This window comes from Haliotis rubra, unplaced genomic scaffold, assembly GCF_003918875.1.
Source record: "Haliotis rubra isolate DU_JTF1 unplaced genomic scaffold, ASM391887v1 Scf8, whole genome shotgun sequence".
NCBI lineage: Eukaryota > Metazoa > Mollusca > Gastropoda > Lepetellida > Haliotidae > Haliotis > Haliotis rubra.
In genome coordinates this window covers 3,088,442-3,106,763 of record NW_025767523.1, presented here as the reverse complement: position 1 = coordinate 3,106,763, position 18,322 = coordinate 3,088,442, and the positions used below count along the sequence as shown (strand labels likewise).

The 18,322-nt window shown below is 39.7% G+C and overlaps 1 protein-coding gene across 1 annotated transcript in view; it reads right to left on the bottom strand.

Moving 5' to 3' along the window:
• LOC124261437 (ragulator complex protein LAMTOR3-B-like) overlaps positions 1 to 11,945 on the bottom strand; it is a 62,960-nt gene extending 51,015 nt beyond the window's left edge. Inside the window, exons 1-3 of the mRNA XM_046695755.1 lie at positions 11,909 to 11,945; positions 10,070 to 10,104; positions 3,908 to 3,966 (exon numbers count right to left, since the gene is read on the bottom strand). Coding sequence (XP_046551711.1) covers positions 3,908 to 3,966; positions 10,070 to 10,104; positions 11,909 to 11,917 — 103 coding nt within the window. The 5' untranslated portion in view covers positions 11,918 to 11,945. The remainder of the gene's footprint in view (positions 1 to 3,907; positions 3,967 to 10,069; positions 10,105 to 11,908) is intronic.
• Between the last annotated feature and the right edge of the window lie 6,377 nt (positions 11,946 to 18,322).

Below are 18,322 nucleotides of genomic sequence, written 5' to 3'. Positions count from 1 at the left end.
AAAACATTCAGGTCACCACCAGAGATAGCAAGACCTATGCCGTGTATACATGATATCAGAGTTATGAAAACATTCAGGTCACCACCAGAGATGGCAAGACCTGTGTTCAACATAAAGAAGAAATGGGAAGGTGAAGGGTGGGGGATGAAGAAAGGGGAAGTGACTTGTAGGGATGAAGAATTTGGTATGTGAAAGGGGGAGAGAGGGGGATGAAGAAAGGGGAAGGTGGAGGGGGGGATGAAGAAAAGGGGGAGGTAAAGGGGGGTGGTGGGAAAGGGGAGGTGAAGGGGGGAGGTGAAAGGGGAGGTGAGATGAGGAAAGGGGAGGTGAAGTGGGGATGAGGAAAGGGGGGATGAGGAAAGGGGAGGTGAAGAGGGGGGGATGAGGAAAGGGAGAGGTGAAAGGGGGTGTGGGATGAAGAAAGTGGAGGTGAAGGGAGGGATGAGGAAAGGAGGAGGTGAGGTGTAGGGAGAGGGTGGGGATGAGGAAAGGGTGTGGGATGAAGATGGGGGTGAGGAAAAATGGGGAGAAGATGAAGGAGGTGAAGGGGTGAAGAAAGTTGGAGGTGAAGGGTGGGGGTGAAAGGTGGAGGATGAAGGGGTGAACAAAGCATGGGAGGTAGAGGTGAAGTTGGAGGTGGGTGGGGATGGGATGCTTGATGGGGTGTAGAAAGGTGAAGGGGTGAACAAAGGAAGGTAATGGGGGCTGATGAAGAAAGTGATGAAGAGGTGAAGGGTGGGGAAGATAAAGAAGGGGAGGTTGGGGGGTGTAGAAAGGTGAAGGGGTGAACAAAGGAAGGTAATGGGTGGATGAAGAAAGTTGGAGATGAAGGGCAGGGGATGAAGGAGGTGAAGGGTGGGGGTGAAGAAAGGGGAGGTGGAAGGGATGAAGAAAGGGGTGAAGGGTGGGGGAAGAAGTTGGAGGGCGGGGGATAGAAGGGAAAAAGGAGATGAAGGGTGGGGAAGAGTGGAGGTGAAGGGTGGGGACAAAGTTGGAGATGAAAGAGGTGGGATGGGAAGAAAGAAGAAAATCCCCAGAAAGTTGGATGAAGGGTCTATAAGAAATTTGTGAAGGTGAAGGGTGGGGGATGAAGAGGTGAAGGGTGGGGGGTGAAGAAAAGGATTGTAGTAGGGAGAAAGGTAATAGGGTAGGACAAGGTCATATAAACAAAGAAGAAAATCCCCAGTTCATATCCCGCCTGAAGGTCCAGGGACACCAGGGTTCAGGGGAAGATATCCTCTGGAACAAGGAATAGAGACAATCTCGGGGTCCCTGTACTTCCACCACCCCGGGCTATCTCCAACATATTACTACCCTCGCCTCTCTCTATCTGATAAATCACCATCAAACACACATTTGATACGTCAATAAAGAGCAGAGCTGTGTGTGCCACATTCCTCCCTCGTGCATCACAAAAAGCAGAGTACTGAATGCTACAACTCCTGCAATCTTGGGCAATTATCATATCTGCAATTATTTATTATGTATATCCTCCTACCATGACTGTAGCGACACATGGTATAGAAAACTTATCTTCCAGATACTAACTGATGGATGATGATATGTGAATGAACACCACTTCCTAACTGCAGCCACCACACACAGGCATGGCACTGACGTCCTTGTGAAGAACCATCTTTGATATCATCTTATGAAACTGGGTGCACTTTTAACATCAGTTCGTTTTTTGATCATGTTGAACAGAAGACTGAAATATCAGACATTTATCAGATTTGCAAATGATTTCTATGGCTTAAGGTTAGGTTACTTTTATTTAGCTTGAGCAATATTTCATTTAGCTTGCTTCAAAAAATTCATTTTTATACATTATCTTTGGAAGTGGGTAGCAGTAAATTTGATTTTGATCATGTTTAACAAAATACTGAAATATCATTCCTCTAATTGTAGGGAATGTACATATTTGCAGCTGATATCTGTGGCTTGCTTCTTTGCATTTTTGACTTGAGATATATATCATGCTTAAACTGTTAAAAGGTGAATTCTTGCAAGTTTTGTGTTGGTAGTGGGTGGCCAAGTGGTTAAAGTGTTCGCTCATCATGCCTAAAAGCTGGGTTTGGTTCCCAAAATGGACTCAATGTGTTTTTGCATTTTCTGCGCAAAAATCAGATTTACATAGTGTCTGATTAAGTGTCTAACCCCATTAACACAAAAAGTATTTATGCCAATTCTTAAATGGTGCTAGGAACCAAAGTCCATGTTATCATGAAGATATTTTATAATATGTCAATCATCAATTATAAGCACTCTCAAATAGGGATGGCTATCAATATAGATCATACAGATCGATAATCGTTCACTAAGTATTGATCGGTTATCAGTAAGCATTGAAGAAGAAAAAATATGTCTGAGAGAAATGAATATATTTCAGACTACTGGTGAGTGGTGACATGCTTATGCATGGATTACAAAACAGCGTCCTGAACATAATGTGGAAGTAGTAAATGAATAAATACCTATCTTTATGTTTTGTATGAGTAAAGTACATCATTCTTCGATCACAAAAGTTTATCCTAAATTGTGCATCCTGAATAATTCTTTATACATTTAAAATCAGCATCTGTTATCATGTTATACAATACGTTTCATCAACAATTGATTATCAGCATTTCTAAGATGCTTTGGTGAAAGAGCAAAGGTGCCGACAGTACTTTAGCAGATGATAAAGTGCACTTTTTTGCATTATGTCACAATGTATTGGCGTCACTGCGCCATTCTAGTCTGCCCCCTCGTAATCAAACACTTTTACACTTAACAGGAACACGTCACAATGTAACTGACGTCACGATGCATGTGATCAGTTGTCATCGCCTTGTAAAGCCTCCTACAGTAAACTACTCTGTAGCACCCCGTTTCTTGGTTTGCAGTTGTTTCGCGCAGCTAACATCACTGGTGGAGACATTACATTTATGTTTTCCGACGGATAAAATGTCTCAGTTCGGCTCACAATTTTACAGCGACACGGTAACATTCGCAATGTTTTCATTCCCACAATGCAATCGTGGAATGTCACTTGACTAGTCAGCTTCATCTGGATGTACTTATCTAAACTTACGTTGGTAGTAGAAACGCAACGTTCATATTGCCCCACATGGTTTACGTTAATCACAGATGTAATTAAAATAATTTAGAGAAAATATTTAACCCAAACGTAAACTGTCATCAAACTGTTTATCATTTGTTTTTCTGATAACTTTCGTCTTAACGTAGGGGGGCAGACACGTCAATAGAACAGCGTGTCAGTTACCCCTGTGCCAGGATTGTTAATTTAGCTCACCGACACCGCCGTTTGTTTTCTGCCTTAGATTAATCGTAATTATCCTTCTAAAGTATTAAATTTGGCATCTTAGAAAAGAAATACAGTTCGCTCTACCACCATATATAGTGTAATAAAAGTGTGCTTTATTACACTATACATGGTGGTAGAGCGAACTGTATTTCTTAAATACAATTAATAATTCACTACCTCATCTTTGGTAGTCAGTCAATCATTGATTGCAATCATTCATCAGAACAAAGAACACATAACTATTCTCTCGAAGGGAACTCTAATCCCAACTTCCATGCTATTATATCTTTTATCAATAACAGATTTTTAAATTAGACAAAAAAGTTTTGAATGATTGTTTTTCATAGAAGTACCCATTCACAAGTTTAAGTGAGTGAGTGAATGAGTATGGTTTTACACCGCTTTTAGCAATATTCCAGCAATATCACGGCGGGGGACACCAGAAATGGACTTCACACATTGTGCCCATGTGGGGATTTGAACCCGGGTCAACAGCGTAACGAGCCGACGCTTTAACCATTAGGCTACCCCACCGCCCCCACAAGTTTAAATTAGTGAACACAGTGACCATGAGAACAGGTGATACATTGATCAGCTTACCTTTCAGCATTAGAACTCCCTCTCTGTCTGTGATGACTATTGCATGGAGGCCATCCACCCTGAAACCAATAACAGAACAGTCGTAGCCAGACTTATCCTGTAACCATGGTAACAGAACAACAGTGTCAGCCAAACATATGCTGTAAAATATGTCAGACATATTCCATTCCATATCAACATTTTCTGCCACAGTAGTACAGAGCCAGTCAAATATGTTTCTAAAAAAATTGTTTATTGGTTGCTTAACATTGCACTCAGTCTGGATCAGACAATCCAGCAATCAACAGCATGAACATTGGGTCCTTTGGGGTTACCCCATCGGTAACAACCACAAGCAGGTGCACAGGCAAACTCACCTGCAAAAAAAACTACAACAAAAACAACACGTGGTTGGTTGGTTGGTTTGTTGTTTTACGCGGCACTCAGCAATATTCCAGCTGTATGGCGGCTGTCTGTTTATAATCAAGTCTGGACCAGGAAATCCAGTTATCAACTTTATGAACATTGATCTACGCAGTTGGGATACGATGACATGTGTCAACCAAGTCAGCGAGCCTGACCATCCGTTCCTGTTAGTCGCCTCTTATGACAAGCATGGGTTACTGAAGATCAATTCTAACCCGGATCTTCACAGGTGTCCTCAAAAGTAGACAGTCAACATATTTAAACGGAAAGACTTTTCACAGTCCATGGGAAACATTGTCATATTATAATGTTGGACATTCCAGAATATCTTTCTGTTCAAATTGTCTAAATTTAAAATTAACATTTTTCAAATCATAGTCTGGAATGTAAGTCTCCGTTTTGAAACTAGAGCTGTGAAGCAAGAAAACTTCTTTCTGATTGGCTAATGTTGAGGTCATTCTCTGGTTAAAGTTCACATAAGGTCATCCAGATGTCACCTGACCTCACATCTTTGGTTAGCACTAGTGGGCGCTATTACCTCATCTCAATGAGACGAGGATGATATGAGTAAAACTGCAACAGTAAATGGAAACAGTTTTACAACCACGTTCATAATAATCTAAAAGATGACCTTGACCTTTGATGGAGACGACACAAACTTTTAATGTCGTATGGTTTGTAAAGATGCAAAATTTCAAGCTGGTAGAGTTAACCCTGCCTGTGACTACTGACAATGATATAATCATAGTGATAACAGCCTCAATATTAGTGAGATTCTTCTGTCATGCCTTTGAACCTTCACCTTCATAGTAGCATATCCTCTAATGGCCATGACAAGGGAGAAAGATGTAACCAGAAACAGTTTAAGTGATTATTTCCTGTCTCATGCACAAAATCTTTGTGTAGAAGGCATAGAAAAATCATTGGGGACAGAGACAAGTGAAATTCCATGATTAAAGAATCTGCAAATTTGGTGACAATTTTGAAGGTCATCTTGATATGTTTTCAACACTTTAAAATTAAATATTAACACAATAACTTACGTTTAGGGAAGGTAATCAACATGAATGGCCTGACAAAGTTGATATTTTCATGAGCAGTGTCTGAGATTGAAACAGGTGGACCCTGGTATGACAAAGGGAAACAACTCTTCATAGTAAATATCCAAGCAGTTCAGAAGACTAGGCTTCCTGTGTCCCTGTCTTTTGAATATGTTGACCACTAACATATTTTGAGTTGATGCATTAAATGAATATAAATGATCAGACATTAAGAAATCTTTGCCTCTAGAATGTTCCCTGGCTTCATATGTAATGGGGCTGACAGTTTTAGGCAAGGGAGGTAACTTGATACCCAGCATTCCACACCTGATTCTACAGTCGATGAAACTCATCAGTACAAATTAGCACTGTAAAAACGTGTTTAATTGTTTAATTTAGGACCGTAAGTATTTACATTCCACTTATCTCCTGAATATCTACATTTACAATAAGATAAAAAGTACATTCTTTACTTCACTTATCTCGAATTACATGAGACTCCCACTATATTTTAAAAAGACTCTCCATGTTTCTTAGAAATTTCATGTTTATTTTATAAGAACATGTTTATTTCACTATTGCCTAAAACTCCACGATAATGTCACCTCGCATTGAATGAACATTTCTAAAACAATTTCCGTCAATCAGAAAGAGATAATGTACAGAAAAGCGTTCAGGTTACCTTGTCCTTTGGTTTCCTAAGGAGGCAATACACTGATGATTAAACACATCACAGTAGGGAGTATCCTCTTATCTTATCTAGGGCATCAATCTATCGTTAACATTAATGAAACATGAAAAATGTTATAATCAAATATTACTGAATCATATGGACACATTGGATGTTCATGCAATTTGGCGTTCATCCAAACAAGGTTCACCTAGCAACTGAGCAAGCATCATTCATCAACCTTTAAGACCACACATTGGGAGAAGATACATTTTCTAAGGAAGGTGAAATCTGCTTAAAATTCTTAAATGATTATCGAGGCTGACATCCAGGGGAACATCAACCAGAGTCTCTGTCATGACTTCTACCATGAAGGTGTGAGTGAGTTAGGAATACTACCACTTAGAACACTATTCAGTTTATGTGATGGTGTGTCTGCTAAATGAGGGAGGTAAGTATGCAGTGATGCCGACTGCAGGCGTTTACCATACTTGTGAAACCCATGAGCCTGTTGATTGGGGCTGAAAAGCCTGTGAACATAATTGGGATTTGAACCACTGACCATAGAGTACTGGCGTGCCCTAATCTGTCTTACGGACACTGAAACAAATATACCCAATATAGCCCATGCAAGTCTAGATTACGGCAGTTTCAGGAAGAAATCTCTGGGCTCATTTTGATAATATTTAGAGCGGTCGGGTAGCCTAGAGGTTAAAGTGTTTGCTTGTCACGCTTATGATCCGTGGCCAATTCTCCACATGGGTACAATGAGTGAAGCCCATTTCTGGTGTCCCCTGCCATGAAGTTGCTGGAATATTGCTAAAAGCGGCATAAACCTAAACTCACTCATTCACTCTGATTGTGTTTTAAGAAAATAGTTAAGCAAATGTTTCTTCTGTAAAATTTTATTTCAGAGACTAGATATTGGTCTAGGCGAGCCCAAAATATTCATCACAGAATAGCAAAGTACAGTGACGGAGATGACTAGACCACCCATGCCCTTCTGACTCCATAGTAGTTTCAGGATCTGGAGTTTGTTTAACAAGATGGTCCTGTTCTCCAAACAGGTATGGACTTAAATCTTTACATCCTCCTGGATTTCAACTGATTTCCTAAGACGATCATATCAGTGACTTAATGACAGATGTGGCCAGGCTCCGAAACATCCCAATAACTTGTCATCGTAACCCAAAGGTGTGATCATAATATCAATCACTGGTTTGTCTGGTCCAGACTTGACGGGTTCCTTACTGCCATGATACAGATAGAATATTAACAAATATCTTTAACATTGCACTGGCTTTATCAGTAGCCTGGTAAAGGGCGCTAAAAGTTATAATCATTCCTTGTCAGAATACTCAGATCTGGATCCTGGGCTCTTATTCTTGAAAGGTTCGTAACCCTAAGGATTCTTAACTTTGATTGTAGCCAATGTGTTAAGAATGGGCTCAAGAAGTTCTTAGGGCTACGAACATTTCGAGAATAGCTAACCAGGTTCACAAAGCGTTCGTAACATTACGAGCTAGCTGTAACTCTAAACTAAATAACTGGCTAATGAATGACGTAGTGCTATGAATGATTTGTGGATGGGGTCCCTGATTTGTTCACGTTACATGGATAAAGTATCCCACCAGGGAAGAAAATAAATGCCTGAGCAGGAGAATATATCCCTTATACAACACCCTGAAGAGAACAGGCTGCACAAGGATTTCTAAGCAAGAGAATAAATCATTTATACGATATTATGAAGCAAAATGCCATATATTGTTTTCTGGTCAATGAAAGTCATGTGACACAGCATAAATGAACCTCTGCTCAACGGAACAGCCATTTTTAATCAATTTTGTATAAATTCACTCATGGTGACAGTGACACAATGAAACAGGTTGATAAAATATATTTGCCTCCAGCTCGTGGTGGGAAACCTCATGCAGGATGCTGGATAACACCACATATACCTTTTCCCTACATGTAAAGAGCTTGACCTTTGCCTTACACGTAAAGTGCTTGACCTTTCCTTACACATAAAGTGCTTGACCTTTCCTTACACGTAAAGTGCTTGACCTTTGCCTTACACGTAAAGTGATTGACCTTTGCCTTACACGTAAAGTGCTTGACCTTTCCACCCATTTCTGGTGTCCCCCCGCCGTGATATTGCTGGAATATTGCTAAAAGCGGCGTAAACCTAAACTCACTCACTCACTTGACCTTTCCTTACACGTAAAGTGCTTGATCTTTACTTACACACAAAGTGCTTAACCTTTCCGCCCATTTCTGGTGTCCCCAGCCGTGATATTGCTGGAATATTGCTAACAGCGGCGTAAACCTAAACTCACTCACTCACTTGACCTTTCCTTACACATAAAGTGCTTGATTTTTACTTACACATAAAGTGCTTGACCTTACCTTACATGTCAAGTGCTTCACGTAAAGTGCTTGATTTGTAAAGGTCAATGGTGTTTTGATAAATTTTCACATACCCCACTACAGTAGAAACAATATACCACTCCATCTTGGTAACATATATTTTGCTGATCTCTGTAATCCAATTAATTCAAGCTCCTTACAGTGAGCTGTATGCTTTACATAGTTTCTATTATATACTGACTTTCTGCACAGATCCTAAAAACTAATTGCCGGTTTAAGTCATTCCAAGTTGTTTAAGACATCGACGTGGAACAGGCCACATACACAGATATCTCAGGAGCTGATGAAGAGAATCTACTTATCTATACACATGGACACTTAAAATTATGGATTGTTGAGCAAGGGCTGGTTTCACATTTATTTAAAACATACTTATATCTTCAATCATTTTAAAGAATCTTGAATTAAATTAAAGTGAGTGACGGAGTATGGTTTTATGCCATTTTTAGCTATATTCCAGCAAAACCATGGCAAGGGAAACTAGCACAAGGCTTCACACATTGTACCCATGATGGGGAATCAAACCTGTGTCTCCAGCGTGATGACCGAACAAATTTTCAATAACAGCTGAAAACTATAGATCAGACTATCGATGGCAGTTAGGTTGCTCAGCCAGGTATGACGACGGACCGTCGACTCACCTGGCATGAAACGCATGTGCTGCCTACAGGTACAGGGGGTCATCTCAAAGATATTTTATGCTTTCATGTGTGTTGAATGTGTCTCATCTATTGATTAACATCTTAAGTGTCTTTCTTTCATAAAGTTTATGTTGAGATATGTAAAAGAGTATGATAACCCATAGGAAAGCTTAAATCAGCCATCGTATTAAATGTCTCAAAATACAGAGGTGGCATGATCAGTCGAAGATTGACAGGACTGGATATTATTTGTAAACTGAAATGACATGCCGTTTAATTCCCCAGTTTAATTCCCCTAAAGGACTATCTTATCTTAGCTGATATCTCTATCCCCCAGCCGACGACCCCTCCTACCTGTTTGTTTTTATAGTGATAGTGAGACTCCATGGCAGCTACATCCTTAAATGTTTCAGTATTAAAGTTATTTTTTTACGTCAGCTATTGTTTATAATGGAGATAAGTCTAATTTCAAAATGGGCATTTAAAACGTGTCCTTTGTAATACAATATCATTGCACACTAATTTGCATAAAGCCATGGTCTGTTCCAAATAAGTCGCCTTGGACTTGAGAAAACATTGCTTATTTCTGCACTAATCTCTCCTCAGTAGTCCTTTTTCTCCGTTTCCTATCTCCCTACCACTGAGACTGTAGTTAGGCTGAACTTAGTTTAACAGATATTTCACACTTTCACATATTAACTACGGTACATAAATTGTATACATAAATGTGAAAAATCAGTTATTTTCGATTTCCGACAGTGCTTCGAGTATGTATGTGTTAGCTGTCTCTTAAAACAATTATTCCAGTGCAATCTGATTTTTGTACATCTTGTGTGGATATGGGGCAAAATGGCTAATGGACATTTACACAAAGAAAGAAAGCATAGTATGGTGAAGCATAGTATTCTGGAAGGCAATGTTAACATGTTAGAAAGAGTTAACATTAAAACCAGACACGGTGTGGATGAAAACTACTTACATGGACATTAACTTGTGCAGACTTGCCTTCAGTTCCTGGAATATGATGGAAAGCATACATTGATAAAAAATCATTACAATAATTTAATAATATATACATTGAGGGATTGGGAAAGGCAGGGGCCATTTTGCACATTAGAATAAAAAATGGCCCATTAAAATTTTGAAGTTTACTATTGATACAAGGGCAGTGGCCCATTCTAAATTCAGAAAATGGCTAATAATCCTGAAAATAGCCAATTGTCAAGGTTGTCTATCCCAATCCCTGCATTGTAAATGAAAACCAAAACCAGGGTGGATTTTGAAACTGGGATGGTGGCATTGAGATACGATAGCAGTATGAACCAAGTATGACCACCCAATCCCCATATTTTCACAGACTTGTACACAAATGTCAGATCAGCCCTAACTAACGGTATCGGGTGGTCAAGCTTGCTGGCTTGGTTGACACATGTCATCGGTTCCCAAATGCGCAGATCGATGCTCATGCTGTTGATCACTGGATTTTCTGGTCCAGACTCGATTATTTACAGACAGCCGCCATACAGCTGGAATATTGCTGAGTGTGGCGTAAAACTAAACTCACTCACTCACTCAGATCAGCAATACCTATCCTTACCTAATCAACTGAATGACTCGCACCCCAAAAAGTGTATTCATAAACAATGAACAAATTTGTTTCTGTTGTTTTCTGTATAATGACCTGGAAATGATATTTCACTCATACTGATAATAATCACTGATCACAGAATGTGAACTGATTGTGGGTGACACTGTGTTAATTGATGCTAAGCCTAAAGGAAATTAACAAATATCACCATCAACATAGTGTTGTTGAAGTTAGATACAAAGTTGGGAGGTTTTGAGAAATGTGAATGAAAGTTTGAAAGGTGCATGAATAATTGTCTGGGGTTTTATACTGAATTAAAATGTGCTCAAAATGTCTGAATGTGTGATAACTGCACTATAAAGAAATTGCTATGAAAAAGCCACAAAAATATTCCGGATATGTGAATGTAGTGCAGTGAATGAATGATTATCAATATACATATAATCCTTTTACATATTTTGGTTAAGCAATCCAGGTTTACAAAGACCAAAGCCTCCTTAAATGAAACTTTGAGTATGAGTCAGACAAACAGTATGAATGTTCCAAATGTGGTAGTACTGGTACATATCAGACGGACATTTCTGGTTAGGTATTTTCGATGAGAATACATCTCTGTGGGTATGGATCGTCTAATATCCTACACGGTGTACGTATGGAATCGACATTGCCTTTTATTTTCACACTGGTTGGTTATCAGGGTAATTTTGCAATTGATCTAAGGAATGGGATTTAAACAGAATTTGTATGTGTCTAAGACGTTCACCCTTTCTGTTCTCACCAACATCTCATTATGATTATAGGATACCTAGGGCATTATCTGGGCGCGGCCGAGAGCCGCGATGGAGTCTGTCAGTCAAGACATGACCGTGTTACTGGGCAATGTCCTGACTATCTGACCCCATCGCGGCTCCCGGCTAATCTTGGGGAGGTGCCGGCAAAGTAAATACTTCCGCATCCTGTATGAAGAATGGTATCGGAGAAACGGCACAGCATCACTCATACAGATGAAAATAAGGAACTGTGATGTAAAGCTTCCTCAAAGAATTGAAGCAATCATGTGATTATTCCCGTTTTTCGTAAGTACCGCCTACATTGGTTATCTAATCAAATAAGTCAAATTTAGATCTGTCATCATATCCAGTTACCACTGAAGGTTTCTCGGCCTCGTTCATTTACAAAATAGTTTGTATCTTATCCAAATATTAAAGATACCACCCTAAGAAAACTCACCTCCGTCATGATTTGTTTATGTTTCAGAAAGCGGAAATTAAAGGGAGATAACGCTCATGTCATAACTGAGAGTCACACCACTAAAAATATTTCGTCCGCTGATATTTTCATAAAACTTTAAAAAGTGCTCGAACGCAGTATGAAGCGTTTCAATAAAATAAAAGATATCTAAGATACCCACCAGCAGTTGTGTTTTGAAGTGAAAAATATTGATTTATTATAGTTTTAAAACAAATTATTTATTTTTTTAAAATAAACACGTAAAAGAGCTCACTAACCGCCAGTGAAGTGAATTCATTTGGATATAATATAAATGAAAACCAAACATATGATGAAATCAGTCGATTAGTTGTTCTTGCCTTTGTGCCGCTCAAATAAATACCATACCAATACACTTGCACATTATTTAACCTGATCGTGATTACAAATCAATCAATTTTCATTATGAATTCCTATTATTGTAATAAGAGGCGCACACTAATGACCACGATATCAACCTCGCAATTGCACTCAATTAGCCACTGATAATGAATTTGATTGACAACAAGTGGTGTTTGGGACAATTCCCTCGAGATTTCAGTGGAGACGTTTTTACATCTATACTAATGTTCACGTAGATATATCGAACCAACTCACATTCATTTACGTAGCAAGGGGTGACAGGGTCTTTGGACATCATAAAATACTCTTCTGTGTGCTTGACCATACCTTGATGACTTTTTTGCCTTACGAGTAGGCGAAATGATTATCAGTGGTTTGTTAATAGTACTATATTACAATAACATAGCAAGATGGTCCAGGTCAAAAGTCGCCAGGTGAACCTGATCAGAGTTACATCCCTTTGTCTTGAACGGATAAGCTTTAAATCACTCTTTTGGTCAGTTTGCTTGGTTGATTGCGTGTCATCAATGACCTTGACGGTGTCGTACGGAATAACAGGGTTTCACTGTATAAAATTCAACATACATGGAGAATAGTGATGTGAGTAAACTGACGCTTGGATGTTGTTTTTTTTCTTTTTTTCTAGAGGAATAAGCTGTTAAATCGGTGCGATTAATCTCAACTTTAGTAAATCATCCCCAAACACCCGGTGCGTACTTTCTTTCGTACGCCAATTAATCCGGCATTGGTCCGGGTTAGCATGGCTCCCCAGATCGTACACGACGTTGCATCTAATATTGATGCATATTGATAAATCATTGCGACAAAACTCTATATATGGTATATATATATATTTAGAATTACACTCTCTCAGTAAAGTACAGATTCTAGTACTTTTGGGGTTGAGGCCAGTCCGGGACTCGTACCCACACTGTTAGAGTAGTAAGCCATAAAACCTACCCATCCACCACAGTTTCCAGCAAAATACATACATGCACATGATTGATTGATTGATTGATTGTAGTTTAACGCCGCACTCAGAAATATTCCAGCTGTATGGTGGCGGTCTGGACCAGACAATCCAGTGATCATGAGATATCTCGGCTAAAAGTGGAGTTTCATGAGTATGTGTCCTTAAGTCAAATAGTGATGACACCAGGTGTTCAAAACAATTGGGCGTTTCCTGCCCTACCTGTGCCACCCGGCACAAACACACGCACATGCAAGTCAAATGTTCACCTGAAAAAAAACCCAGGTACATTCGGTGTAAACGAAAATTCCATTCCAGGGGATTCCGTCCGACACTATTTTGGCGGTTGATTGGTCACATTTGGACATGACCCCTATCCTGTCCACATGCGAACCTTTTAAAAGCTTTACAAGTGTTTTGAATGCAAAATTATCGGCGACGTGATATTTGCCGAGTGATGGGTTTAAGTTGCATCCTTGGATATGAAACACGGGTGAATTAAATATATCAGGTGCTTCCTTTGGGTTACCCCGTCGGTAACAACCACAACCAGACGCACAGGCAAACTCACCTGCGAAAAACACACAACAAAAAACGACACGTGGCTGGTCGGTTGGTTGACGCCGCACTCGGCAATATTCCAGCCATATGGCGGCGGTCTGTAAATAACTGAGTCTGGACCAGACAACCCAGTGATCAACAGCATGAGCATCGATCTGCGCAACTGGGATACAATGACATGAATCAACCAAGTCAGCGAGCCTGACCACCCGATCCCGTTAGTCGCCTCTTACGACAAGCATGGGTTACTGAAGATCAATAACCCAGATCTTCACAGGTCAGTGACTGACTGAGTTTAGTTTTACACCGCTTTTAGCAATATGCCAGCAATATCACGGCGGGGACACCTGAAATGGGATTCACACATTGTACCCATGTGGGGATTCGAACCCGGGTCTTCGACGTGATGAGCCAACGCTTTAACCACTAGGCTACCCCACCACCCCTTCACAGATCAACAAACACGTGGACATATAGTACAAGTCCATATATGGAACTGCACCGGACAATTATTGATCACTGAAGAATGAAATTGGGAACATCCCTCGACATGCATACCATATACCTTTTGAATGAGTGAGTATGGGTTCACGCCGCTTTTAGCAATATTCCACCAACATCATGGCGGGGGACACCAGAAATGGGCTTCACACATTGTACCCATGTAGGGAATCGAACCCGGGTCTTCGGCGTGACGTGCGAACGCTTTAACCATTAGACTACCCCACCACCCCTATACCTTTTGAATCTTGTAACCTTGTTCAAACAACTTTTGAGAAAAATTCTTCTGTTTTTCCTACAGTCAACTCTTCACACGCCCCAACGAGTCATCCGAAATATTTTTGAGTGTTGAATAATGTAAATATGCTGTTTCATGCACGCCAGTTAACAATGGGCGACCGAAAAGACAGACTATAGTCTGTTTGCAGTGAAAACGTACCGATGAATTTCACTTTAAACAAAAACGTAAATCAAATAAAGTGAAATTAGAAGTACGAATCCTCACGATTTTACCTTGCCAATTGAACATTTAAATCTCAGAATTTTAAGTTGTTTAACAAACGATCATAGTTTTAAATCGCTATGGTTGGTTTGTATTACAAGGGGGTATGCACATTAAAATGAAACACCGAGAAGAAGTAGGGTTGGTCTAAGTTAACGCTCATCACGTGCTGCAGGTGCATTTGTATCACTGTTCCAATTACTGCGTTTACTCCCTTGTTATACAAACCAATAATAGCAATTTGAATCTATGATCTGTTAAACAACTTTTATCCTAAGTTGAATACAATTTTGAAATTTATATGTTTAATTGGCAAGGTAAAATTATGAGGATTCGCAATCTTAATTTCACTTTTATTGATTTACTTTTTTGTTTAAAGTGAAATTCATCGGTACGTTTTCACTGCAAACAGACTATAGTGATTGATAGTAAGAGCACCGACCCAGGCCACCTGGACATGATAACACGCAGTGTCTTGTGAGTTTTACGTCATATTCCAGCAATATCATGGCATGGACACCAGGAATTGCCTTCACAAATGTTTCTCATCGAATCGGACCAGGCCTTTGGCGTAACGAGCGAATGTTCAAACCACAAAGTTAACCCAACAACCCTATGTGTGTGACAAGGAGTATTTGGGTCTAATTCCAAAACCAAATTAAACTGTACGAGGATGTCATTTAGAGTTATCTATTAAATGTACAACTCATCTCATGTTTCTGCTGCTAATAAGTCTCACATTCCCAGACTGACAAATCACTGTCGATATTATCAGTCAAATCATACCATGATATCACTGATCGTGTTACATTAACACACACAATTTCACCTCACATCTCTGTTAAATATCTTCTGTTTTTAAAACATACATTGTAATATTTATCTTTGCTGAGCAAGCATATTATGGGTTAAAGGTGAACGGGGGTCAGGTCAACGTCTGGTGGTCGAGCATTCCACTTAACGCTCCCTTCCCCCTTCTAAGAAAGCCCCCTCCCCATCTACGAATCCCCTGGCTGTCTGCTGCTGCCGTTCTGCCAGCCTAAGCCCTAGTAACGACGGCCGGACCCCCACGGGGTTTCTGTCCCGGCCCTCAACAACCGCCGAGCACTGGGCCAATTCCCACATCAAAAAGATCAAATTAGCTAAATATATATAGTAGCAGTTCTGTGAAGGGTTTATCACCTGGAGTTCCTGACAGAGGCGTTTGATTTCGGATCTCTGTCTTTCTCGAGTGACAGAGTATTATGCTTGATCGGTGTAAGCCTTGCGTAGGCCAGACACCACAACGGCGTTCCCGACTTGCAATCTGGCGGGGTAACCCGAGCCAGCTTGTAACATGCCAGCTGTGAAGCCTGAGGGGGGATGGGGAGACGAGGGGAGGGTGGGGGATCTTCTGGGTGGTAGCGCTATTTGAATTCAAAGAATACATATCTTTTTAAGGAACTGATAAAAATGGTCTGGAGGGTAATAGACTGCATTCCTGTCAACCAATATCTTCGACTGCAGATTCCAAAAGAGGAATTGGTTCAGGGAAGACTACTCCAAGCTAAATATTCTTATGACGTTTTCAGCGTGTGAAAATGAAACCAGTTGTAACCTTCTTTTATAATGTACAATCAATACTGAATCAGTCTAGTATATTCGTACCATATCGCAAGATAGAGTTAGCAGCTGTTGATGTTGGAGCAAGTAAACACCAGTAAGTTATTTGCAGAAACGACTAACAAGCATATGACCTGATTAAACTGTTGAATAAGCTATGGCGTTATAAAGTAAATACATTAGCGTAAGGTTCCTTATCATCGCATGTGTGAAAACGTGGAAAAGCAACACAGTTTTCAAGATAAATTCAGTTTCAAGCAATCTTTATCTTTTTCTAAATAAGGATATAACTCATTTCAAGGTAATGTTCGACATTACCAACAGACCCGAATCGTCTGGTTAAACCTAACTAGGCATGTCAATGTAAAGGTTCCTGGAACTAAATTCTGATAACCGTCGAAAACATTATTTGTGGTTGCTCAGGTTAGAGTGAATAGTAATGTATGTAACTGATATCTATTACTGTGGAAGTGGATTTATTGTCACAGAGATTACCATGGTTCGAATCCCCATACGGGAGCAGAATATTTCTGTCAGAATCTGCTGTTCTCTGTTTCAAATTCCCAGTGTTGTAACACCAGACAAAAGCACCCACTCACTCACCCACTCGAATACTCTGAAAGCACACAATGTCCTCTTTTGAGACTTTAATGGAGAATATCAAACTCCAGTTTTTGTGATAAATCGCAAGTTATTGCCCGAGTGCATTTCTAAGTTTTATTTGGGAGATTATATTGTACTCCACTTTCATGTGATAAAGCACAAGATGTTCTCCGTGTACATTCCAAGGTTTTATTTGGAAAAGTATGTTATACTCTACTTTCATGTGATAAAACACAAGATAATCCCTGGTCGTATTTTAAGGTATTATTTGCGAGATTATATATAATATACTCCATGTTCATGTGTAAAAGTGCAAAGTATTCTCTGCCAGCATAATTTCAAAGCGTTATAATGTGGGAAAGTAAACGAAAGCAACGAGTCTCATTAGATATGTTGATAGGAATATGAATTTAACTTTGGTACACTTGTATTTAAACTCGAATGTTGAGGTATTGTAACGTCACCAATAAACAGGTAATGCGAAACTATGTCACAATGAATGACATTGGAGTTTTTCAGGAAACATCATTATGATGTGAACATGGGCGTGTGACCAACGTTAAGTTGTGTATAAAGTGTTGATGAAAAAGGATATGGACACTGTAAGTTCACCATTGACGTCACCCTGAAGACCCGGGTTCGATTCCCCAGATGGGCACAATGTGTGAAGCCTATTTCTGGTGTCCCTGCCGTGGTATTGCTGGAATAATGCTAACAGCGGTGTAATACTAAACTCACTCACTCACATTTCAGTCCTGCTTTTGTACTTCAGTTTGCAAAGAAAAACAATGCTGGAAATGCTGGAAATATTTGATATATTGCATCTGAATATTTCAATATTTTCCTAAACTTAAAAATCTTACATTTCCTTTTGTGAACAATGGTGCTATTCTAAATCGCATTTGAATAGTGGTGACCTAAGTCAGGTTTAGGTTATAGTTGTATTCACCGTGGTTGGTTTGCGTGTGTGTTCTTGTTACCTGTGGTCGTAATATATAAAATTGCACCCGAAACAAGATAACTACCTCATTAGAAAGTTTAGTCGAAAAAACGTTATTTTAGTTCAAATATTTTGATTAATCATGTCTGGAGATTTTATGACCGCTCCTAGAAATTCTCAAATTTTCCCTTCCAGAGACGGGAGTTCGTTAGTTTTTCTCTGTGTTTATATATTTTACAGGCAGTTGTATGCTGGGGTAATGGCATGTGGTACCTGTCAGAGGGTTGGCAGGACTAGGTCAGTGCATGTTTCTTGGAATTAATGTGTTTATATAGCATTTTCAATCCAGTTTCA